At 38.0% G+C, this 25,983-nt stretch overlaps 1 protein-coding gene across 2 annotated transcripts in view; it reads left to right on the top strand.

Moving 5' to 3' along the window:
* Positions 1–19,003, top strand: part of beat-IIIa (beaten path IIIa) — a 267,160-nt gene extending 248,157 nt beyond the window's left edge. For both annotated transcript variants that reach the window (XM_067769858.1, XM_067769859.1), the window contains 3 exons: positions 16,586–16,848; positions 18,549–18,672; positions 18,760–19,003. In XM_067769858.1, coding sequence (XP_067625959.1) covers positions 16,586–16,848; positions 18,549–18,672; positions 18,760–18,875 — 503 coding nt within the window. In that variant the 3' untranslated portion in view covers positions 18,876–19,003. The remainder of the gene's footprint in view (positions 1–16,585; positions 16,849–18,548; positions 18,673–18,759) is intronic.
* Positions 19,004–25,983: the final 6,980 nt, after the last annotated feature.

Below are 25,983 nucleotides of genomic sequence, written 5' to 3'. Positions count from 1 at the left end.
CTTAGTTCTATAGGTGGACGGCACTCAGATATCGCCACAAAGGTGGACCAGGAGTGATTCTAGAATATGTTTGTACGATATTGAAATCAAATGAAAGGTGTTAATGAGTCATTTAAAAGAGAGTGAGCCTTAGTTCTATAGGTGGATGCCTTTTCGAGATATCGCCATAAAGGTGGACCAGTTGTGACTCTATAATTTGTTTGTACGATATGGGTATGAAATGAATGGTGTTAATGAGTACCCTGCAAAAATCGTTGAATCATGTGGTCCACTGGAGTACTTACCATTATTCTCCACTGTAATGCAGCAATGGACCAAATTTGTTTCTACACGAACACATTGTAAGCCGATCATTGCTCGGTTTTAACGATTGTATTCACTACACGATGTTTATTGGACTGTGGGTACTCCATGGATTACTCTGATGTAATGCGTAGCTGGAGTATATGGTCCAGTCCTAGGACATCGCAATATTAATTGGACCATATTTTTTGTATGAATTGTGGTTAATTTTGGAGTACTCGGTTGGTCCATAGCGAGTACTCCATACATGCATGCATGGAGTACTCGCGATTTTTGCAGGGTATTTTAAAAGGACTGCGCCTTAGTTCTATAGGTGGACGCCTTTCCAGATATCGCCACAAAGGTGGACCAGGGGTGACTCTAGAATGTATTTGTACGATATGGGTATGAAATGAATGGTGTTAATGAGTATTTTAAAAGGGAGTGCGCCTTAGTTCTATAGGTGGACGCCTTTTCCAGATATCGCCACAAAGGTGGACCAGGGGTGATTCTAGATTGTGTTTGTACGATATGGAAATCAAATAAAGGTGTGAATGAGTCATTTAAAAGGAAGTGGGCCTTAGTTCTCTAGGTGGACGCGTATTCGAGATACCGCCATAAAGGTGGACCAGGGGTGACTCTAGAATTTGTTTGTACGATATGGGAATCAAATGAAAGGTGTTAATGAGTATTTTAAAAGGCAGTGACCCTTAGTTGTATACGTGAAGGCGTTTTCGTGATAGCGGTCAAAATGTGGATCAGGGTGACCAAGAGCGTCATCTACCGGGTACCGCTAATTTATTTATTTATATAATACCACGAACAGTATTCCTGCCATAATTTCAAGGGCTTTTGATTTCACCCTGCGGAACTTTTTCATTTTATTCTACTTAATATGGTAGGTGTCACACCCAGTTTACAAAGTTTTTTCTTAAGTTAGATTTGGCGTCAAAAATTCATGTTTGATCCCTTTCCTAGTATTTGCTATAGAATTATGGCATTTTTTCCATTTTTCGAAATTTTCAATGTCGAAAAAGTGGGCGTAGTCATAGTCGGATTTCGCTCATTTTAATACCAAGATAAACTGAGCTCAGATAGGTACGTGAACTAAGTTTAGTAAAGATATATCGATTTTTGCTAAAGTTATCGTGTTAAGGGCCGAGCGGAAGGACAGCCGGCCGACTGTGTATAAAAAATGGGCGTGACTTCGCCCATTTTCGCAGAAAACAGTTACCGTCATACAATCTATGCCTTTACAAAATTTCACAAGAATTGGTAAATTTTTGTTCGACTTATGGCATTAAAAATATTCTAGGCAAATTAAATGAAAAAGGGCGGAACCACGCCCATTTTGAAATGTTGTTTTATTTTTGTATTTTGTTGCACCATATCATTTCTGGAGCTGAATGCTGGCATAATTTACTTATACACTGTAAAGATATTAAATTTTTTGTTAAAATTTTACTTTTAAATTTTTTTTAAAGTGGGTGTGTTCGTGATCCGATTTTGCTAATTTTGATGTTGCTTTGCTCGGGGTGTGAACCCAGAGCATACGGTGTGGTAGGCGGAGCACGCTACCATCACACCACGGTGGTCGCCAAAGGCAATTTATATTGATAAGAAAAAAGTGGAATTTTTGATATGCACATTTTTATTGGAGCGAAAATTTCGTATTCCATTTTTGTTCATCTATTTAACCTTCAAGAAGTCGCTCGTAGTCTTTTCGACCGCCCATGGCGAATAAAGTATTATAATTTTGTTGTATATAATCCCAGATATTTGGCAGCCCTAGTAGCTTGAGGTTTGTTCATTTCCAATCGAATGCACTATTTCCCTCTCTTTTTTACGCTTGTCGACTGTTTATAGCAAGCATTTACTTCAGTTGCCTCTCGTCGTCGAAAAGACTACGCGCGCCTGACGTCTTTTGGTTTACGCGCGACTCTCTGTGCACATTTCCTGATATAATAAAGTGTTGCAATTATTGGTAAAAATGGCTAAAACAAGAATAAGTGAAAGTGAAATAATGAAAATTCTGTTAGAGGAAGATGATGAAAGTGATGAAACCTTAAGTTATGAAGGATCAGAAGTCTCTGACCACTCATCTGATGTGGAATGTAATCAGGAATCAGAAATATCTGAATGCAGTCCAGATGTGGAATCTGATGAAGAAATGGAACATACAAACGAAGAAAGTAACTCGGAAGAGGAAAACATTCCTTTGGCTGATAGAGCTGCATACTTCACGGCACGTGATAATGTTACAAAACGGAAAAAATCAAATAGTTATAGAGTCATAATATTATGACTCAAGGGGTTGTTTCTTGGAAAAGGCTTTGGCGTAACAACATCTATAAAAGCATGGGATTTGTTCATATGCGATAAATTTATAACGACAGTAGTAAAATATACTAACGAATTTATACAGAAAAATGAAAGCGCATACTCCAGAGCTCGAGATTGCGAAACTACCGATTCTGTTGAGATTCGGGCACTGTTCGGATTATTGTATATTGCTGGAACCTTACGAATATCTCATGGAAACTTGGAGGATATGTATGCTGATGCTACTGGTATTGCCATATTTCTAAATACTAGGCCTCTGAAATGGATGAAATTTCTTCTTAACTCTCTCCGGTTTGATGATGCATCCACAAGAAGTTTTCGCCGAGCCCAAGACAAAGCTGCGCCCATACGAGAAGTGCTAATATTTTCACAGAAAACTGCCTTTCTCCTTATTCTGTTAGTGAGAATGTTGTAATAGATGAAATGATGTGCGGATTCCGCGGAAAATGTTTTTTTAGACAATACAACAAATCAAAACCTGACAAACAGACAGAAGGACTGTTTCAAATCAGTAATTCAGGAAGTGATGTTGTAAAAAGTTAGTTTCACCAATTTCTGGAACCGGACGAAATTTGACCATTGATAACTGGTTCACCAGCATTCCTTTGGTAAAAGATTTAGCCACAAATGATAAAATGTCTGTTGTTGGCACTGCGTAAAAATAAAAAAGAAATTCCCCGTGTTTCATTGCGAAGGTAAAGCCAGAGTTTTCTAGTCAATTTGGGTTTTCAAATATCTCTACCCTGGTATTGCATGTCCCTAAAAAGAACCGATCTGTTGTTCTGATTTCATCACTTCATCGTACAGCTGAAATTGACACCAACTCTAACGAGAAGCTAAAACCAGCTATTATAACTTTTTACAACAAAACAAAAGGTGAAGTTGATGAAGTAGATAAAAGGTAAAATTGTATTCCGTATCAAGGAAGTGCAATAGGTTGCCATTGACACTCTTTTTCGCTTGCTAGATATTGCTGGAGTAAACTCAATGGTAATTTTGAGAGAAAATGGTGTAGTTATCGAAAAAAGACGTACGCGAATTGGGAATAGAAATGACGAAAGAACACATGAAAAGAAGAGCTGATAAAAACCAAGGAATTTGAAAAGAAATATAAGAAGTTTTTTGAAATTAGATGATGAGCCCAATAGTGAGGCAAGTACATCCGAAGCCAGTAGAGGAAGTTGCAAAATATGTCCAGCAAAAAAAAGAAGGCAGATCTGCAAAATCTGCTAAAGAAATATTTGTCGAGACCATACGGTATTTATTTGCAATGGGTGTTTTGTGACCGATGAATCTGATGAATCTGACTATTGAACTATTATAACTTTCTATAAGATATTAATGTATTTACATCCTATTAAATGTATTATATGAATTTTTATGTTTTCCCCAAATTTAAAAAAAAAATAGGTTTGGTTTTTTGTTAAGGTTAATGAATTTACTTTGCATTCAAGGAATTATATTACTTTTTATGGTTTTCCCTCATTTAAAATTACAAAACAAAAAAATAATTTTCCTGTAAAATATTATTTTATGATTACATAATACCTAAAACTAAGAAAAAATTTAATTCCACAACTTAAACCACTTTAAATCTCGCATTTTAATTGAGGCGTCGAAAAGACTACGCGCGACCGCTTTTGTTAAAAAAGATGGCGCGCCCGCTTGAAGGTTAATCAAAAAAGGCAATTTCCTTGTAGAATGCATAAATTTTCATGCCTAGTACTTAATTATTAACTTTGTAAAGCTAACAATAACTGCATATACGTATGTACAAAGTTAACTTGAACTAACTTCTTGTCTTGTCCTTTGAATGGAATGAGTTGCTTGAGCTTGCAGTCATGATTCGGGTGAAACTGAAGGTTTTGTTGTTGCAACACATTTTCCTTCGTTTGCATATTTTGTCAACTTTCAAAAGCCTATTTTACCTTTTCCAGTGTTGTTTTGCCCTTTTCTAGAACTTTGTTAAGGTTTCTATATTGGTATGAAATTATAAATGGTTTTATATCCTGGGGAGCTGCATTTCATCTCTTTAGGATGCCATGGAAAAATTTTACAAAATTGTTAACGACGGACGAATAATATTCATTGCTTCACTATTTAATATATTTAAAGCCACATTCATGTTAATAAATATAAAAAGTGAATAGCGTTATACTTATTTGGGTAGCCACAACATCAGACCGGGACTTGCAAAAAAAGAAATAAGGACCAATAAGCAGGAAAATGTTTCTATGTTTTTGGCTAATTTTATTAGATTTTCTATTCTATCTCCTTATCTGTTTTTTTTTTTTTTCTGGAAATAAGTTCAAGCCTCTAAGGACTTCCGGATTCGACAAACTTTGTTTCCCACGGAACACAAGACAAACTCCCGGCCACAATACAACCAGCTCCTTACACCTAGCCGGCCCTTCCCATGCTTATGGTATAACAAAATTAGCACAAGAGCAGCTCCCTTTCCCTCATGAAAAGTAGTAACCAGATTTTTGATCGTGTATCCAATGATGCGATAGTGCTTCGCCCCGTATAAAAGGTGTGACCACTCACTAATTGTCATCAATGTCCTCAAACGGGATTCTGAGAAGACTTGCAGTTTCAATAGGGTTGAAATATAGTTACTCGTGACTCCCTGGGGAGGTTGCTTTCCTCAACTGCGGATTTAAGGTAATTTTTTTAAGATGAGCCCCCTCACCTGGCTATCCCCGGCATAGAGCTCCGTTGGCTTTTCATGGATATTTCGGAAGGCATTTTCATTATCATCTTTTCCAAATGGCTATTTTCTAAAGTGCCGCATTTATTCATAGTGCCAATGGAGATGACCTCTTAAGTTCCCGGGAGGCTGAAACTTTTTATTCGGATGTGTGTTGGGACGCCCAGGTATCTGTATATTCGAAAAAACCGGTTTGTTTAGCAGCAGCTCCTTGCAGCGGGATTGCTCCATATTCTCTTGCTCCGGGAAGGTATCGAATCTAATCCGGGTCCGTATCTTGACCCCGGTCCTGAGAAAAGGTTTTGCTGCGTCTGCCGGAAAAGAATCTTTTTAGAACGGTCATACTCTTCTTCTTTGCTGTTCACGCCCAAAGGCATCCCGTAGTCTACGCCTTTGCCCCCCCCCCTACCTTCCAGCAGCCCCGCTGCTCAGCAATCCACAAGTACCCACTGCTGCTCGCGCCCCACGGCACCAACAACCCGCACGGCCGATCCCACTCATACCTACAACCTCCGTAGTAGAGTCGGGAGCACTGCCGAGCATCAGCCCCTGGCCCCGTTTTCTACAGAGAATATATAAGTTTTGCGACATCCGCCCAATGCAGCTCCTACCTTGGACGGTGCCACTTTCCTAGATGTTCTGGTCTCCACGACGGAGACCCCCCTCCACGGGTTTAATAGCGCAATGTTGCCAGGCCGCAAACCAAAATACACTGGGTACCCCAATGCCTACCCAAGGACGTCCTGTCCCAGGGCCACAACAGCAGTTGCGAACTAGTCATTCACAACCCAGGCATAGTCACCCGTTACTTACTCCTAGATTGACCGCGTCTCCCCCGCTGCACTTCAGAATTCTGCAGTTAAACTGTACTGGGTTAACTGGGAAGATCACGGAGATAGTCGATTTCATGAAGTGGCGCAACATCCGCATTGCTGCGATTCAAGAGGCTAAACTCACAGCAAGATCTGCTCTGCAGATTTGTTCTGGGTATAATGTTCACAGAAAAGATCGCGAGAGCGGAAATGGAGGTGGCCTCGCGTTTATCATACACCACTCTGTGCGATATCATATATTTGATCCCGACATCGGCCGCAGGAACATTGTCTTAGAACGTCAAGGCTTATCTGTCCGGTCAGGCGATGTGAGCCTAGAAATCATCAACATCTACATCCCTCATGCCACCTGTTGCCCCAGTGGATGCCGCCCTAATATCAGCACCTTACTTACTGGCAACAATCGCATTATCTTAGGCGATTTCAATTCCCATCATGATCTGTGGCATTCGAACTTGCCGGCCGACAATAGGGGTGAGATGTTAGCGGATAAAATAGAAGAAATGACGTTCTTCACAATAAACGGAGACCCCCCACACGTATAGTGTGTCACAGTTCGCCGGATATATCAATCGTGAGCGCAGGACTCGTAAACTGCGTCAACTGGCAGCCGATGGTAACATTGGTATCTGACCACCTGCCTATACTTATTTCGCTTGAGCGTATGTCCGACTTCATCGCCACAGAAAACGCAATTTCATAAACTTTAAAAAAGGAAAGTGGGATGAATACAAATCCTTTACAGAGAACCGCTTTGCTGCCTATCACGACTGACGCTTGCCAAGGGGAGCGTGCTTTCCGCAAGGCCATTGAGTCCGCCTCGGCTTGCTTCATTCCAGCCGGTAGAATTCCGTAATTCGGCCTTACTTTCCAGTGGAGGCCGCAAATTTATCGAGAGAACGTGACCTTAAAAGACAGCTCTATCTCGGCGACTTCCAAATAAGGGATATAAACCAACGCATCAGATTGCTTGTGGATGAACACAAGCGGGCGAAGTGGGAGGAGAACCTAAGCGGTTGTAACTTCTCTGCCGGTGTAGGTAAGCTTTGGTCAACCGTAAAGTCCCTATCGAATCCGTCTAAGCACAATGACAAAATTTCCATCGCCTTTGGCGATAAAGTGCTGTTTGATGCAAAAAAATGTGCGAGCGCTTTCTGCCGACAATATATAATGCATTCTACGGTCGGAAAAGATAGACGGAGGGCCAACAGACGCGCATATAAACATAAATTCAGCGCGTCTCCAATTACCATCACCGCCAAAGAGGTTGAGGATGCCATCGGTCATGCTAAACCATCCAAAGCAGTGGGCCCAGACATCATAGCCACGTCGATGCTTAAAAGCCTAGGGAAAGTGGGTTTCACATATTTAGCGCATGTCTTCAACCTGTCCCTTTCCACCTTCGTCATTCCCGAAAAACGGAAAATGGCCAATATGGTCCCACTACTAAAACCTGGGAAACCAGCTAACATAGGAGAGTCATATCGGCCGATATCTCTCCTATCGCCAGCAGCGAAGACGCTTGAAGCCATTTTTCTCCCCTAATTGAAAGCAAATTTGCAGCTAGCCTGTCATCTGCATGGCTTCAGAAAACTCCGTAACACCACCACCACGCTAAATGCCATTAGCACCCAGATAAATTGTTGTTTAAACCAAAAACCCCACCATACAACAGTACTCGTTGCGCTAGACCTATCAAAAGCTTTTGATACGGTCAACCATGGCACGTTACTGCAAGACCTGGAAGGGTCTACCCTTCTACAAATTGGTAAGACGCGACCACGAACGGCATCTGCAAGGCCGATGAATTTTCACTGAGAAGCTTTTCATGGCAGAAAAACGCTCGGAGTGTTTGCCATATCACTTCAGAGGAGCGACCCCGATTTTATAACCTTTTTCTAAGTGAATCATTTTTTTTCTAAATTTTTGATTTTACTTTGTCCGGGAGTTGAACCCAGGGACGCAGAAAGCTTTGCTATGTTTAGGTTAAACTGAAGTGGGAATAGAACACCACCCTGAGACACCCGTTGTTTAGTTCTTCTGTGTTCAGATTTAATGTTCCCGAACTGCACTGATGACTGCCGATCACACAGATAATTTTCCGACTTTTGAGACTGGGAGAGAGGATGGACCATTTTAAGTCTTGCAGAAACGTGCCGTGGTTCACCATATCAGAGGCTTTTTATAAGTCTAGCGCTATGTGTACTGTTCTATGGTTGGGTTCTGGGTTCAGCCCGCAATTTATCTGTACGTTGGTGACGTTTAGCGCGGTGGTGGTACTATGTAAATTTTGGAACCCAAGATGATGACTGTTAAGCTGCAGATTTGCCGTGAGAAGGTTGGCTTCGAATGTCTTGGTGATAGGAGAGATATTGGCTTAAGTGACGGTACCACCCTCGCCATTTTCTACTTTTCAAGGATTAGAAATGTGACAGAGAGAGGTTGAAGACGAGCGCTAGATTTAAAACGTACTTACCGACTTTTTTTTAAAGATGTATGCTTATGGCAGAAACGCTTTATCAAAACAAATTCTAAGATCGCGGGTTCGAATCGAGCTCAAGGCCTAACAATAATTTTTTATCATTATAATTGTTATGATACATTTTTTCTTAGTTGAAAAAATTTTTAAATTAGAATAGAAGAAAGAAAAAATTTAGACAACTGCCAAAGCTCGTTGTATAGATCCATTTCGGGAACTGCTAAATTCCTTCATCGGCAACGTTTATGCGCCGCTGCTATAACCATTCAGCCATCACAGCGGTTTTGTTTGTCTTCATTAATCCTACTTCTATTCTGGTTCGTGCCAATTGATATTCTCAACACTGCGACATCTGTTGCAGAATGGATGTGAAAATTGGACTAGTTTGATGACAATGCTGCCATAGTGTCATATTTTATTGACACTTTTTTCCCCGCGCTCTGGTATGTATTAACAATTTTTGTTGTTATATCGGCCTACTGATTTTAAGATGGCGGGTTCGAATCGAGCTCAAGGCCTAACAATAATTTTTTATCATTATTATTGTATGATAAATTTTTTCTTAATTGAAAAAATTTTTAAATTAGAATAGAAGAAAGAAAAAATTTAGACAACTGCCAAAGCTCGTTGTATAGATCCATTTCGGGAACTGCTAAATTCCTTCATCGGCAACGTTTAGGCGCCGCTGCTATAACCATTCAGCCATCACAGCGGTTTTTTGTTTGTCTTCATTAATCCTACTTCTATTCTATATTCTATACATTCTTAGTAACGTTCCCCGTACGTAAAATGTAATGTTGCTTTTTACGGGTCTTGAACCAAAGATCTCTGGTTTGATGTGTGAGCAAGCTATAATAACCGCAACCGCTTCACAGACAAGTGCCCGCTTGGAAGCCTACAAAACCAAATTGGTCCGGAAACGACTTGGAGAGTTTTAGGTCACTTACGCACGTAAATTTTAAATTTTTTATTTAGCTTCTAAAAGAGTTAAGCTGACTTCTTTGCTCCAGTATTTCAAATATGCATTTTTTTTAAATCTTTATCAAGAAAAGTACTAATAAATTAACGTGAAAAAATAAGTGTTTTCTGTTTATATTTGTTAGGCCAGTAATTTTTCACTTTTGTGGGAATCTTTGGAGCTACCGAAACATGTATGAGAAAACAGAAAAAACCAAAACTCCAAAAGATTCCCACATAAATTCAGCAAAAGGAAATTGCCACCCAAAAAAAAAAAAATAGAACAAAAAAATATTTGAATCAGTTATCACCCTCCGGGCATATTAGCTCTCGACTTATTTGTGAGGCCTAAAAAGTGCTTTCACCATTCGATTGATTTTTGCTTTTTTAATACAAATAGCCTATAGCTAAAAATAAATACAATATTTTTGTAAATAAATACCAATATATATGTTATTACATACATTATATTAACATATACATTGCAGGCAAATGGTATGTAGTAAAATGAAAAAAATAAAATAAAAGATTGCTATAAAAAACTGTGTGCCCCAGGCGCAAAAATTTGCCTTTGCCAAGCAAAAAAATTAACTTTTCCTTTTGTCTGAAAAATTTGTACACAAAGTTAACAAGGAGTGTGACAAAATTTTCATTTAACGTTTTTTTGACAAGCTTTGCACGCAAATATTAAATTTTTTCGCAGTCCAATTATAAATCATACACCCAAATATGGGTGTGCAGCCAAGGAGGTAAAAAAGGTAGTAGTTCTTGCCGTTTGTATAAAATAAAGAAAGTTTAGCCTGTGGCATATGTGAATTATGGTATGACATAAATAAGCTTGGCCGGGATGGGGTTGCGAGCTCTACCTCCTTAATAAAATTTCTTAAAATATTATAACGAAAGGTTGAATCTCTTTAAAATATAAAATACGAGAATGGAATTAAAAATAAGAAAAAAAGATAGTGTAACCAAACTTAAAAAATTCTTGACTATTCTCCAACTTCTGTTATCATTAGAATTGCTGAACTATTGTATGAATAACTCAAATATTTAGAATAGAAAAATGTTTTCCTTCAAAATTCTACTATGGTAATAGTACTTCACAACTAAATTACTCGCGTACTTCACTTACAACGTTTTAAAATCAAACTGATTGTAAATTATTTAGCTTGCGCTGTTTTTATACTATCTTTTGACTTGTTTGTCTAATTCCTTCTTCCGGAATAATTGCTTATATATTTCTCGTGTCTGTCTCTCTTATCCTCTTTTGCCTGCTATGTTTATACCACTATGGAAGTAGTACTTCATAACTAAATTACTCGCGTATTTTACTTACAAGGTTTTAAAATCAAACTGATTGCTTTTAACTATCTTGCGCAGCTTTTATACTCTCTGTTGCCTTCTCCGTCTTCTCAGAGACTAAACTTTTAGCAAACAGATTTCCGAAATAGTTGCTTATATATTTCTCGTTTCAGTATCTCGTATTTTCTTTTGCCTTCTATGTAAATGCGTGCATATGACTGAGTTATATGCGCTGTGTACATTAATGTGTGGCTGTTTGTATTTGGTCTGCTTGCCTTTTTGTTGCTGTTGTGCAGCATTTATTACTAGCAGGATAGTGACATATTGAAACTGCAAATAGTCGCCAATCTGCCCTTGACTTAATCTCTCGATCAAAACTCTGCTAGCCTCTCCAAATGATCTTCTCTTCTTCTATTTATTGGGTACTAATTTTTTCGTATTCGGTAGACGAAATTGCTGAGCGGGAGTGAGAGTTGTATAACAGTATCAAATCTCCCTCATTTTACTACCCGCGATCGTGGTGCGCTTGATCTGTTTCCCCCATAATTTTCATAAATTTTTGCCCAATTGATTGCCTCCGATATTAGTGGTATCTGCCGACTCTACTCCACCAGCACTTGTTTACTGCTGAACACCTTATGATAGCCGAGGTTGAGTGGCACATCTTTCTTGTTCTAATATCGCATAATCTTTCACTGCATGTCAATCCTAATGCCATGATCAACTAGAAAGTTCACTACTAATATGACTTCAGCAACGATCTCTGTTACAACGATTTTGTATAAAATCATAACCTTCCCAACAATGACTTTATATATCGTTTCTCCCTGGACTTGGTTGTATGCACCAGTGCCCGTACGCAGTCTTGCCCGAAGCCATGACCTTATCGTCCTTTTGACTGATGGTTATCAAATGTGATGCGGCCGTATCTACAGTTAGCAACCGCTTTTTTCCATCCACATATCCTCCGACAGTAATACCGCTCGACTTTTTTTCAAGTTGTGATACAGACTGCCAATGATTTCGCAACTCGACCCTCACACCTGCTCTCTGAGAGCACAACTCATCCTGAAGGAATACAGGAGCAGTGGGAGCATATTTCCAAAGCACTTCGTACTGCCGCCGAGGAAAAAATTGGTTACAGGCGACCACGAAAAAACAAATGGTACGATGAAGAATGCCGCGTTGCAACTGAAATAAAAGACGCTGCCTGCAGGGCTACGTTAAAAGCGAGCGCGACAAGAGGAGTGTGTGAACGCTATCGTGAGAAATATCGCCCGAAATAACGCCCGAACATTTTACCAAAAAATACGGCGACAGACGGAAAGTTTTAAGACCGGAGCAAACTCCTATAGGAACGAAAACGGCGACCTTGTAACTGATGTCCAGAGAGTGCTTAGATTATGCAGGGAACACCTCTCTCTTCTCCTAAATGGAATCAGCAATTCAGCACGCAGGGATGAACAACCCGATCCCGCAATCGATGATGATGGAATATATGTCCCCCGCCCGATTATGACGAAGTTAGAATAGCAATAACCAGATTGAAAAACAAAAAGGCCGTGGGCGCTGATGGATTGTCTGCGGAGCTATTCAAGTACGGCGGCGAGGAGATGGTACGGCGCATGCAGCAGCTTCTTAGCAAAATGTGGGCGGAAGAGTGCATGCCCGACGGTTGGAATCTAAGTGTTCTTTGCCCAGTCCACAAGAAGGGGGATACTGCAAAATACACCAACTATCGTGGAATCAACCTTCTTAATATCGCATATAAGGTCCTTTCAAGTGTATTGTGCGAAAGATTGAAGCTCACCGTGAACCGGCTGATTGGACCTTATCAGTGCGGCTTCAGACCTGGTAAATCTACCATCGACCAGATTTTCACAATGCGCCAAATCTTGGAAAAACCCGTGAAAAGAGAATCGACACACATCACCTCTTCGTCGACTTTAAAGCCGCCTTCGACAGCACGAAAAGGAGCCGCCTATATGCCGCTATGTCTGAATATGGTTTCCCCGCAAAACTTATACGGCTGTGCAAAATGACGTTGAGCACCACCATCAGCTCAGTCAGAATTGGGAAGGACCTCTCCGAGCCGTTCGAAACTAAACGAGGTTTCAGACAGGGTGACAACCTATCGTGCGATTTCTTTAATTTGATGCTGGATAAAATTATACTAGCTGCAGAACTTAACCGCACTGGAACAATATACTATAAAAGCGTGCAATTACTGGCATATGCTGATGACATTGATATCATCGGCCTAAACACCCGCGCTGTTAGTTCCGCTTACTCCAAACTGGAAAAGAAGCGGTAAAGGTGGGTTTGATGATGAATGCGGACAAAACGAAGTACCTGCTGTCATCGAGCAAAGAGTCAGTGCATACGCGCCTTGGCTACCACGCTACTGTTGGCATCCATAATTTCGAAATAGTAAAAGACTTCGTTTATTTGGGAACCAGCACCAACACTAGCAACAACATCAGCACTGAAATCCAGCGAAGAATCAATCTTGCCAATAAATGCTAATTTGAACTAGGTAGGCAATTGAAAAGTAAAGTCCTCTCTGGCCGAACGAAAATCATACTCTACAAGTCACTTCTCGTTCCCGTCCTGCTATATGGGGCAGAAGCATGGACCATGACAGCAACAGATGAAGCGGCTTTGGGAGTGTTCGAGAGAAAAGTTCTTCGAAAGATTTATGGAACTCTACGCGTTGGCGATAGCGAGTACCGAAGAAGATTTAATGATGAGCTGTACGAGCTATACGCAGACATCAACATAGTCCAGCGAATTAAAACGCAGCGGCTGCGCTGGGTAGGCCATGTTATGCGAATGAAAGATGATGCTCCGGCCAAGAAAGTGTTTCTATCGGAACCCGCCTATGGAAGCCGAGGTAGAGGGTGGCCCCCACTCCGTTGGACGGACCAGGTGGAAAACGATTTAAACTCCCTTGGTGTAACCAGTTGGTGCCGGTTGGCGGAGCGAAGGAGCAACTGGCGGGCCTTGTTGGACGGCCATAACCGTTTAGACGGTTAAGCGCCAATTAAGTAAGTAAGTAAGATACAGATATAATGGGGCATTAAGTACTCGCTCCTTGTATATGACTTGGCCTAGATCATCTTCGGTGAAGACAAAAATTTTTTTTGGAACTACTAGGGCTGTTGCCGCAATGACGTGCAACGCGACCCGGCTTTCCGCACTTAAAGCATTTCATTACTCGGTAGCTACTCTGTAGCTATCTTATTAGTGCTGCCAATATTTCGCCTACCCAGTCTGGTCTTTTTACCTCCACACAGAATACTGGCTTACTCAAAAACAATGCTGCTTCCATGGACCAGGTATGCGATACTTATTACGCAAATATTGATTTTGGTTTTCCATAGGTAGATCGTTTTGCTCCCTTATTCCATTTATTGAGCTATAAGTTTGTACCCTATCGCTGTATTTAACGAGTGTGTCTGTATTTACCAGATGAGTCAACTTCTGCAAAGTCTCATTAGCATTTTGGTGGCGGTTTGTAGTACAATTTTATATATTCTGTGCTCGCTTCAGTAACGCTATCCACTGCGGACATCCCTGTTTCATCAAAGCTAAGTTTTTGCAAAATATATCTGAAACAAGTAAGAAATTAAAAAAACTGACTTCATTCATCCGAAAACATTTGAAAAAGTATCGGATAACTTCTGGAACTGATATTTTTAAAAAGTGTGTCGGCTTGAGCCACTCATCGCATTAAATCGTACCAATTAAAACAATATGAAGAAGTCGTATCGAATATTCTTTAGTAAGTTTTATGTATGATTCAGTTCATCCATTGGCCCGTGCACTCAGAATATCACGGAACTTTAAAGTGTTCACGAATCAAAAAAAAAAAAACAGAAGATGCTATCTATGGGCAGAATTAAAAGAAATCAATAACAATGAGACGGTAGCCCACTATTTTTCAAGCACTATTCCATGCAACAGAAGTTTGCTGTAGAAAATTTGTACGGAGAGGTTTATTCTCGCAGAGTATCCCCATCGTGTCCGATATCCAGGCAGCCTTTCTGGCCTTCTAGGCTAGTGCATGAATGCTTTGGCGTCCTTAAATATCTGGGAAACAAGGTTTTGTTGGGTTCTCGAACAAAAGGGAAATAAATGTAATGAAGAGGCAAACTACTTAACCAAGAAAGGTGCTATAGCAGCATTATATAGTCCAGAGCCTTTCTGTGGACCGACAAAGTAATAAGCTGAAATCCTAAGTACAATACTTCTTAAAGCCCAAACACATAGAGTCGTTTTGGCGCTTACGCTGCGTCAACAGCTGACTACGGATGAACACATACGTCACTATGGCTGTTTTCTCAATCTGTAGGCAACGCAACGACAGCGCCAAGGTGGTGCAAAAATATTTCATAACTTACAAGTTCGTTTACGTTCTCAATCCGTTTTTCCAATTTCCTTAATGGGTTGCGAAATCCTTGAGTTCTTATTAAGTTAAATAAGTAAAGGTGTCTACATTTCTTTTCAGATAAATTACTTTTCTACTACATAACACGTGACACCGCCCGTTTAAAAAAAAATTTCTCCCCATTTCCTCTTACAATAAAACTTTATAAGTGAAATGTCATTAACTCAAAACTATTTTTTGCTAAGTTATAGCTTATTATTCTATTGTACGACCTTTTAAAATTGTTATGTATCTAAGTTCCCGTGGTATTTAACCGATCCCGTCCATTTTTACTAGAAATATTTTCTACTATAGGGAAAATTTGTGTACACAATTTTATTACGATCCGTTAGTTGTTCTTCGAATTATGGCTCCCAAAACATAGAAGGTTGCTTAGTCATAAAAGGGGCTTTACAACAGCCATTTTCAAAAATTTTAGTGTTTTCCAATTTAATGTTATAATTCAATTTAAAAAGTAAAATTCTATTGATACAAAGCTGCTTTTGCAAAGATATAGCTTATTTTATTCGTCCACGACCCTTTTAAAATTTTTTTTTATATAAAAGTGGGCGTGGTCCTTAACCGATTTCTTCAAAACATTCCTTAGAGTAAAGGCAACCTCTCTGCCGAATTTTGTTACGATAGGTTTAACGATTTTTGATTAATGATTATAAATTGATTTTATCACAAGTGGGCGGTGGCACGTGGGCGTGGTTATCATCCGATTTCGCTCATTTTCAATACCAATCTATTCTTGGTCCAGATAAGCTCGTGTGCCAAATTTGGGGAAATATATCAATATTGACTCCAGTTATAGTGTTAACGGACGGACGGACATGGCTCAATCAAATTTGTTTTCGACTCTGATGATTTTGATATATAGAAGTCTATATATATATATCTCAATTCCTTTATACCTGTACAACTAACCGTTATCCAATCAAAGTTAGTATACTCTGTGTGCAAAGTACGCTGAGTATAAAAATTGGGTATTTTAAAAAATATAATCACCGAAAACAAATACAAATTTTAGTTTTCTTGTGTTTATTAAGGCAGGCGAACTTTCAAAGTGAGTAACTTCGAAGTGACGGCAGCACCAAAACGACGCAAAAGTCGAAAGTGTTTGCCACTTAAGACAGAGATGTCTGATTTTACTGATTTCATATTATTATTTAAAACTAAAAAAACATAAAACTCGGTGAAACTGTCATCAATACCTTAATACATAAATATTTGTTTTCCCATTCTAGTGACACCAAACCATGGTCCTAAAATTACCGGTGGGCAACCACGTTATCAAATAGGTGACATTGTACGGTTAAACTGCACCTCGTCGCCATCCAAACCAGTTTGTCACCTCAGTTGGTTAATAAACGGAGAGCCAGCTAATCGCTCATATCTTAAACCATATGAAAAACTGATTGTTGGACGAGAAGGACTCGAAATTGCACGATTAGGCTTGGAGTTTCGTGTGAGAAGTAGCCATTTCAGACATGGCGATATGAAGTTGAAGGTATTTAAATACAAACAAAAGTAACTTAATTCGATTTAAACCATTTTTATATACCGAGTTGGATCTTTATAGCCGGTATTTATAAGCTAAAATTTAAGTTTTTTCTTCCCTCATACATGTTCCGATGTTTCCGCTTTTTCTTCAGGGAGTTTAAAAAAATGGCGAAAGGGTAAATTTTTCGACAAAAATCCAAAAATAATATATTTTTTTTTTTAAAAAACTTTTATCGCCACCGTTTTTGCAGCAGGTTTTTGAAAAAAAAAAAATATTTTTTGGGCTTTGGGGAGTGTTTTGGTCGAAAAATTGACCTTTCGCCATTTTTTTTTCGCAGGCTCGAAAATTATTTTTTTGGGTATGCGTAGTGGAACTTTTTTCCTGAGCCCGGATCCTATCGAAAAATCGATGGCGCGATATCGGTTAACTTTCGTCCATACAAATCGACCCAAGTTAATATACACACAGAAGGCAACAGTTAATATGAGACACTGAGATGTACACAGGAATATAGAGCTCATTTGACCTTATACAAACTTCAGATATACCTACCTGAAAGTATCCAAATCCAATTTCAAATACTGAAGCGAGAAATAAATAATCAACTATATGAGAAGGTTGTTCGTGAAAAGTCTACACCCTGGAGGAAATAAGTAAACGATGCGACTGAATGTTAAAAGGAGTAGTCAATCAGTTTGATTTTAAAACGTTACAAGTTAAGTACGCGATTAATTTAATTGTGAAATAGTACTACCATAGTAGTGTTGAAAATAAATAACATTTTGCTTTATAGAATATCTGCGTTATTTATTTGGCAGTTAAGGGATGTGAACGATAATTGAAAAAATATCTTAAGATTCGTTACCATATCGCTTAATGTATATACAAATAAAATAATTTAAAAAAAGTTTTTAAGTTAAGCGGTTTTATTGAAAACTATACTTACATTAAGTAATAATTATACTAAAAGCTAGAAAATGATTACATAGGTCCTAGGTAATAGTCATCAAACTCCTCATCAATCTAGGGCGTTGATCTGACAATTAAATAGAAGCGTTGGGAGCGTGAAATTTCTACAAATGTGAGGCGTAGCATAACCTGATTAAGGTTCAGTTGGTCTGACTTATGACTATGAATATCAATCTGTTTAACTAATTTCTTTTTTTTAATTATTTTATTTTCAAGTTTTTAGTCTTTATTTAATATTTTTAGTAATATTTTTTTTTCATAAAGCAATTTTTATTTCTGCATGTAATATGTGTACCAAATATGAGCTAAATCGGGATTTTTTGAAATATTTCGATCCATGTGCCACCCATCAGTGTTTTTTCTTATTATTGCATTGTCATCGGGTTCTGAATGACATATATTCTAAGTTTGAAGCTTGTAGCTTTTTGGGAAGTTACTAAATTTTAATTATATAATTCGTAAACAACGCTCGCTACACAGAGTCAAGCTAAATAAAATCGTTGAAAATTATTAGAATGCAAGTGTTAAAAAATTGATTGGTGGTTGCTAGTTATTTTATTTTCAAATAAAACTAGACTCCCTGAAGAAGTTGCCGACGAATCGAAACGCGTAGGAGGGAAAAGAAAAATTACAATTTCGCCTTATAATTACCAATCATAAAGCTCCAACTCAGTATATAAAAACTGATATTTTAGGCCATTAATTTTTTAACTTTTTATCTTACATTGTTTGTTCAGTGTGTGGCCAAGATTTCGTCTCTCTATTGGCAAAGTAATGAAGCAAGCGTGGAGAGTGATCGACAACAACGTGTACCAGCGCTGGAATCACGCGAAACGGTTGCAGCTAAATCGCGTGCACATGGTAACACTTGAGTTAAATTTTTTTCTTTATAATAGCACTAAAATATTTTATTTGTGTAAAATTTTACTAAAACATATTTCGTTACAGGTTCCTCTTCGGCAAAGCCAAGATCATACACAACACTGCAACAATTACATTTGGCAACTCTGTTGAGCTTATTAACGGCATTTAGTAGTAAAGGTTTTAGTCTGAGTATGAGATAACTAATTTAAGCAGCAAATGAAATAAAGAATTCAAAATTAAGGTTGCCATTATGTGTGTCTGGATGTACAACGGTAAACATATTTAAAAAAAGGAAACATATCCTAAGCCAAATTCAAAAATCCTGTATTTAGGTTTTAGACTTAGATTTATGCAAAATTTATAATAAGCAAAATATCAATAATCTTATTTGTAAATATACAGTTAAAAACTTAAAGAAAATTTACATATAATATTTTAGCAGTTAGTTTATGAATAGAAAATTATTTAAATAATTTAGCAAAGCAAAACAAATTAGAATATGTACGAGTATATTTGTTATAAATAATAGATTTACGATAAAGATTTTGTATAGAAAAACACATTTTGGTTTGCATTGTGTGTATGCATTTAATTTGCAAGCAAATATAATTAAAGTTGGTGTATAATATAACCCCGACTTAGAAAATCTCGAAGTATGAAATACTGAAACACATAATCCCGAAAAGATCAAAGCCCGACAATTCATAATCCCGACTGTTTGTGATTCGGAGCAGAACCCTACATAAAGCCCAAAAACAAATTCCGTCAGCATGTAAATTAGAAGTCACATAAGGTCATAAACAAATACACCTCCGGCATTGTTCTATTATTTTTGACATCTCTACTTAACAACACTTACTTGATCAAACAACCTTTAGGCGATCCACAGTATTTCCGCACAGAACACCTTTCTGCGTAGATGTAATGTGTAATAACAAAGCTTGAGTAAATTTGTCTGAATTGTGTGTTGTCGGGGTTTGAAGGGATTTTGCCTAGTCGGGATATTGTTCTGTCGGGATTTCGTTATGTCAGAATTTTGTTATTTCTGGGTTCTGTCTTGTCGGGATTTCTGAAAATTGTCGAGAATATGTACCGTCGGAATTCCGAAAGTCGGTACTATGAAGTGCGCCCAGTAAAACTTTTATTTTGAAATTCGATAAATATTGAATGCAGAACTGGCAAACATGAAGCAAACATTTTTGTTAATTAAACAACAAAAGCTAGAATGTAAATCTAAGTCCATTTAAAAGTAATAAATAAACTTCAAAAGAATAAGCAAAAACTAAGCTGTAAGAAATTACTAAAATTTATAAAAATAGTAACACAAAATGTATTTGTATGTATGTATGCTAATTCGTATTTGGATGTCTGACATACTTGCATCACTAATATACCGTAAAAATTATTATCCAAGTCCACACAAACTTAGCTTGACTGAGAATAATTTGATTCTCTGTTGGTTTGAATCAAGTCTGATTATTTTCGATTATCTGGAAATAATAATATCGCGGTTGAGTTTCTCTTGAGTTTTCAATAATATAAATTTCCCTAAGCTCTTTATTGGATCACAGTAAAATTGTATTACGTACTTCAGTCACTGAAACCCGTACTTTAGTCGTTTGGAATAGTTTTTAGAAATGTACAGTCGAGTTTCTTAAGTCGATTGTCTACTTCTTGTTTTTTTTACTTTTATACTGAGCTGTGAGTAGTACTAAGAGTATTTTAAATTTAATCGCCTAGCGAAAAACTGTAGGGTCTTTACCTAACCTTATACAAAGAACTCCATCCCTTCTGTTTTATACTATCCTCGAAGATAGTTCTAGGCCATTCTTCAATATTCCTACCTGCAAAATAAAACGTTTTTGTAGCTCAATATATTTTGGTATTTTTCGCAAATCCTGCTCGCTTCTTATTTGACTACTGTATGACCATTCCTTGTCATATTTTACTATCAGTCCTTGGATTTATCATCTCCTGAGTATCGCCGTTTCGCTGGCACATTCTGTATTCGCACATACATTTTTCCATGAAAACCTCTGCGACCTATTGACTTCAGAAGACCTAACTCCTTACTACACTATGGTGGCTTTACATCCCACTGAATCTTCTCAGTGGACAACCTCTGCTAAAAGCAATTGTCAGCACCTTTTATAAGAAGTTTTTGCACTCTTCCAACGGCTCCACTGTGGTAAACTTAAAAACTAAAATTCTTGGTGAAATTAAGAACATTACATAACGTTCGCCCACCATATATAAGAGCGCTACCCCTGATAGCCTCCTGTAAAATACTAGGTAGTAAACAACCAATAAGGGAATTGTCTACATTGCTAATATCTCTTCCTCCACATAAGCCGTTCTCTGCACTCTTCCTGATCCACCAGCATTTTGAACACTTCCCGTAATGCATTATGCAACAGGATGTTAGAATAAGGTACGGTTCCTCTTTCCGTCGCTATTGCGACCTGCGCTAGGTCCTTAGTGCTAAAGTTAGCAAAGACTAGTTTAGGTGTTTCCTTACCATGACTGCTGCTCTAAGCCTTTTTGCCGCCTTTGCGTAATAAACGCTGAATTCACTCGCGCTAATTCAAGAAACCGTTCCTCCAGTTGAGAGCCATGGCTACTGTAACAGCGCTACATCAAACAAACCTTCCTCAAGAGTCAGAAAGAGGTCGCTCTATGCCACTTTACTGTGTCGGCTTGCACCGTCAGAAAGCTATTTTCCTCTCCCCCAATTTCCCATCACTGCGCTCACGAAATATGCTTTTGCTGCTGATTTCAGGTTCTAAGTTCTGGAAGACTTACTGTTTTTGCATGCCCTATGGTTTCATCACACGTCCGGTTAGTCTCCTTATCGCTACAAGAAGAAAATGAACTTAGAGATTTTGCTGCCGCGATCCATGCATTTTCTGTCTGGTTTACATTTATCCGTAAAGGATTGAGACGTCTAACATAAAAGCATCGAGTGTTGCCTGAAAAGTAAAACTATATTTATATTTTCCAAGTTTTTCGTTAGCCTGACATCAGATATCTAGAAATGATAACTGAGATATAATTTATGTATGTGTCCGCGTGGAATTGGTTTAAAACCAAGCATTGACAGAGTCTGTAAACTTACCCGTTGCCCTATATAAATGATATATTGGCTTCGTGTGAACCCCATTGTGAATTTATCCATGCATTTCGGTCGAGTTGACAATTTATAATTCCTCGCTTCGAGACATTATTGAACGACCAAGCCGGAAACGGAATTCAAAAAAGAGAGACCTATAATGTAGAATTACTCAGTACACTCCTAATTGCTGAAGTCTTACAGTGGGGAGGACTTTTTTCACATGTGACTTCAGAAGGCAGTGTCCAGTCAGAATACCCATAATGAGCCAGCGAAAGGCAGTCCTTGCCGTCCTTTTACTTTTCGTAATTTTTGTTGCCCGTATACGGTAAAAGCTTTGAATGGGGATCCAATACAAATTTATCTTTCGCCTTATCTCGACTATTTTTAAGGGTCGAGAAGGCGATGGGCCCTACGTACACCCCAACAAATATTACCGTCACTCTCTCCTCCGCGTTGAGCTTTCCAGACCACTTAGTTATATAGAATGATTCCTAGCTATTTTGAACAAGGTTTCTCGTGCAGGGGCACTTTCCTAACTTAAGTCGAGTCCAATTCGTGCTCTTATACCTCATAGTAAACAAGATCAACTTTCTCTGCGTTGGTGGTCAGCCCGTCGCGAAGAAATTTCTGTGAGGATTAGCATTTAGCCTAGTCAAATAGTTAAGTCTATATGTTAAAGCATACTCCTAAGGCATACTTCTTGCATATTAAGGCTAACTAAGTTTATAACCACCATAGGCTGAGCGGTGTCCATCGACTGACATTTAGTGTACGGGTTATATTGGAGAGAGTAGTTCAAGTTGAACTTTACATAAACATTTATATGACCCTCAAGTAAGAAGAGCAGGAAATATGCAAGGCTAATGAGCCTGTAATCTTGAATACTTTTTACCACTTTTGGTAGAAGGCGACAAGAGCCGTCATCAAAATTTGTGACATTTGACTGAGATTTATGGAACGATCATTTTGTCGGCCATTTGTAGATTAGAAGAAAATATTCGAGGAGGTTTTTTCACCCATTTACTTTTGGTTTCACAATTTTAAGCGCACAGAAAAATTTCCGTGATATTCCCTTTGCCTTGTATATTTCTAGTTTACAGATCATTGAATATTCCAAATACTCTTTCAGAAATGCACCGCGAAGTCTACCCTTGCTTAAAGATCTAAATAAGCTATTCTCCATGAAGGATGGGATATAGTTGGTTCCCCAAACTCTTCTTTGGTATCAACCTACTATGGAATTTTATGCTGTCCGTTGTCCCAGTATTTCTGAAGCCTGCAAAATATCTTCCCTGAAAGTGATATAAGTGATATGAAAAGGACGGACTACCTTATATTACTACCCGAAACCGGCTTGATGTCAAGAAAATTACTTGATGTAGGTACAATGCATCTAGCAACACTACCCCTGAGAGATCCTTGAATAATAAATTGGAGTCTTTTAGCGTTCTCAGTGTATTAGGTTCACGCCCCGGCAGAAGCAAGATAAAAATCTTTAGACACGAGTGTTTTCATTAAAAAAAAATCCCTCGGTAATTGTTTTTGCAAATACTCGGCTTACACCAGTCGTTCGTAGTCGGCATATGCTGTGTATGTCCATGCCATCAACTTGTAGAAAAAATTAAAAATAGCACGACGCTAATGGGATAAGAAGCCCGGCCTTAATCTTCTCGAAGGTACAACGCGCCCTGTAATTTCAGATAAATTTCGCAGTAAGGGTAGCTGTAATTTGCCGTTTGATCTAAAGAAAATTCTTTATTATCAATTATCAGTTCTTTAACGGAAGACAATTTGTTTACCATTTGGTTTGATGCCCTCAAACTTATTAATACATGGACTATCTATTTGATAAGCTTGCACGATACAATAAAAAAAAATTTGTTAAATTTACATTTATTTTCATTAATTTGTTATGTGATCACTTCCGACAGAACTTCTGTAAACTAAAAAAAAAAATATTCTTATTTGAGCAACAGTCATTGAGAATAATTAAACCGTCAAGAATTGTTGAAACAGTACTAGCAAGGGATGTCCATAAAAGGAATTCTCGACGATTCGGTGCCTTCTGTTATCGCTCGACCACTGAACTGTCGATTAAAACACTCAAATGTTCTGTATAAAAATGCTCTTTATTAACAGCACTACTATGGTCAGAGCTCTTCACAATTTAATATATTCGCGTACTTCACTTATAGCATGTAAAAATTAAACTGATTCGCAATTACTTGGACTGCATCGCATTTATACTCCCCGTTTTCCTCGTTCGTCGATTTCTCCGAGGGTGTAGACTTTTCGCGAACAGCCTTTTCGATTCGTTGCTTATTTACATTCCTCATACCTCTGCATCTAATATTCACTGGTGACTTCTATGGGTAAATGTGTATATGTATGAGTAATAAGAATTATTAAATGCTGTGTACATGTATGTGTGGTGGTTTTCTATTTCATTTGCCTGACTTGCTGTTGTTGTGTCCAGTATTTATTACTAGCAATATAGTGACGTGTGAAAACTGCTAATATCGTCACTCTATTGATGTTACCCACTTTCTTTTTCACATTTTCGCCTTCTTCCTCACTTTTGTGCACACATTGTTAACAACCAACCCTTAAACAATTTTAATAGAAGCCAAATAAACTCAATGTATAAAAAATGTTTTCAGCATTACTCAGTAATTTGAATGAATAATTGCTAAAGCGTGCTGAAATTCGAACCGGTTATTATCTTGTTTTCTATATAAGCTAACTTACAAAATTTATTTCAACTAGAAAATAATTATTCACACGAACAAATAACATACACAAAAATTTATTTCGTACACAATGCTCTCGAACGGCAGCGAGTTTAGACTTCATTTTACAAAAGTAGATAAACATTTACGGATCACGCAACCGTTCTTTCACCTGGACTGAATGTGAGAATGGACGTTTTGCAAAGAATGCTTTATGATTCATAAGTGAGCTAATTATTAAGTAAATGTTTGTTATTACGAATATTGGGTGTTGGTCAGGCTTGCTTACATAAGCGAAAATTTTACTATATACAAATGAGTCACATGTGCTACAACCATATGTACATATACATATATTCCATATGAGTATTTGTGATTACCAAAGACATTTTTCACTTCAAAGTGGTCATGCACTACAATTGTATCACCTATGGCTAACTTATAATGCTTTGAACAGTGGGGCAGTATACTTAAGTTTGCGAACAAAGAATTTAAGATTTTAACGGTTTTATAAAACTTGTCAGCTTAGTTTTTTTAAACCAAATTGCAAAGGTTTTTAGCTCAGAACATGATGCAACAAACCAGACAAGTCAAGTTAATACTACAAAACGGAATCGCATTTGACAATAATCGCCATCATAAATTTACTTCTTGACTTATCTGCAGCATTTATTTTTTCGGTATCATAAAACAAATACTATATTAACGCCTTTCTATAATATGAAGTAACGTGCAAGAAAATAACGCCTGGGAGGGAATTGAAAAGTTTAAGCCAACGCAACTGAATGGCTGGATCTTTAGAATATCACACATCTAAGGAATATGATAACTTATTGCTGATGTCAATGAGATGATTACCGATCTGGAACTATGTAGTTGCGGATGAGTATTTAGAAGTCATGTAATACGAAAACTCGGGATTGATGGTATACGGTCCCTAGACCCTAAATTTATCTATGTAAACCAAGCGCTGAATTAGGCTTATTGAGCAAAAATAGGTGGCTGATGTAAAAATATATAGCGGCAGAGGTTTTACAGCAACAATGCTTCCAAAAATCAGAGCTTATAGATTAACTTTGTGGCAAAAAAATATATTGGCTTATCAAAACTTTATTTTAAACAGCTCTGTCTAACCCTGGAAACATTAAGACATATACTTCCAGCCGTATGATCAAACCCGACAGACATTTTTCTGACTTTTTCTAGCCATTCAAGGCCTCTCTTCATTATTACCCTTTTCTTTTCTTATTTCCTCTCCCCTCTGCTTTTTCTAGTTTACCTTAATCAGCTAATTCAATTTATATATCCCTTTCATTATACTCAGCTGAGCAGAACTCACAGAGTATATTAACTTTGTTCACACAACGGTAATCCGTAATGGCATAAACTAATCAGGATAGATATAGACTTCTATATATGAAAATGATCTGGGTGAAAAAGAAATTCATTTAGCCATGTCCGTCCGTC

The sequence above is a fragment of the Eurosta solidaginis genome, chromosome 2, assembly GCF_040869045.1.
Source record: "Eurosta solidaginis isolate ZX-2024a chromosome 2, ASM4086904v1, whole genome shotgun sequence".
NCBI lineage: Eukaryota > Metazoa > Arthropoda > Insecta > Diptera > Tephritidae > Eurosta > Eurosta solidaginis.
The sequence above is the reverse complement of the archived record's forward strand: the minus strand, read 5'-3'. Positions and strand labels throughout refer to the sequence as shown.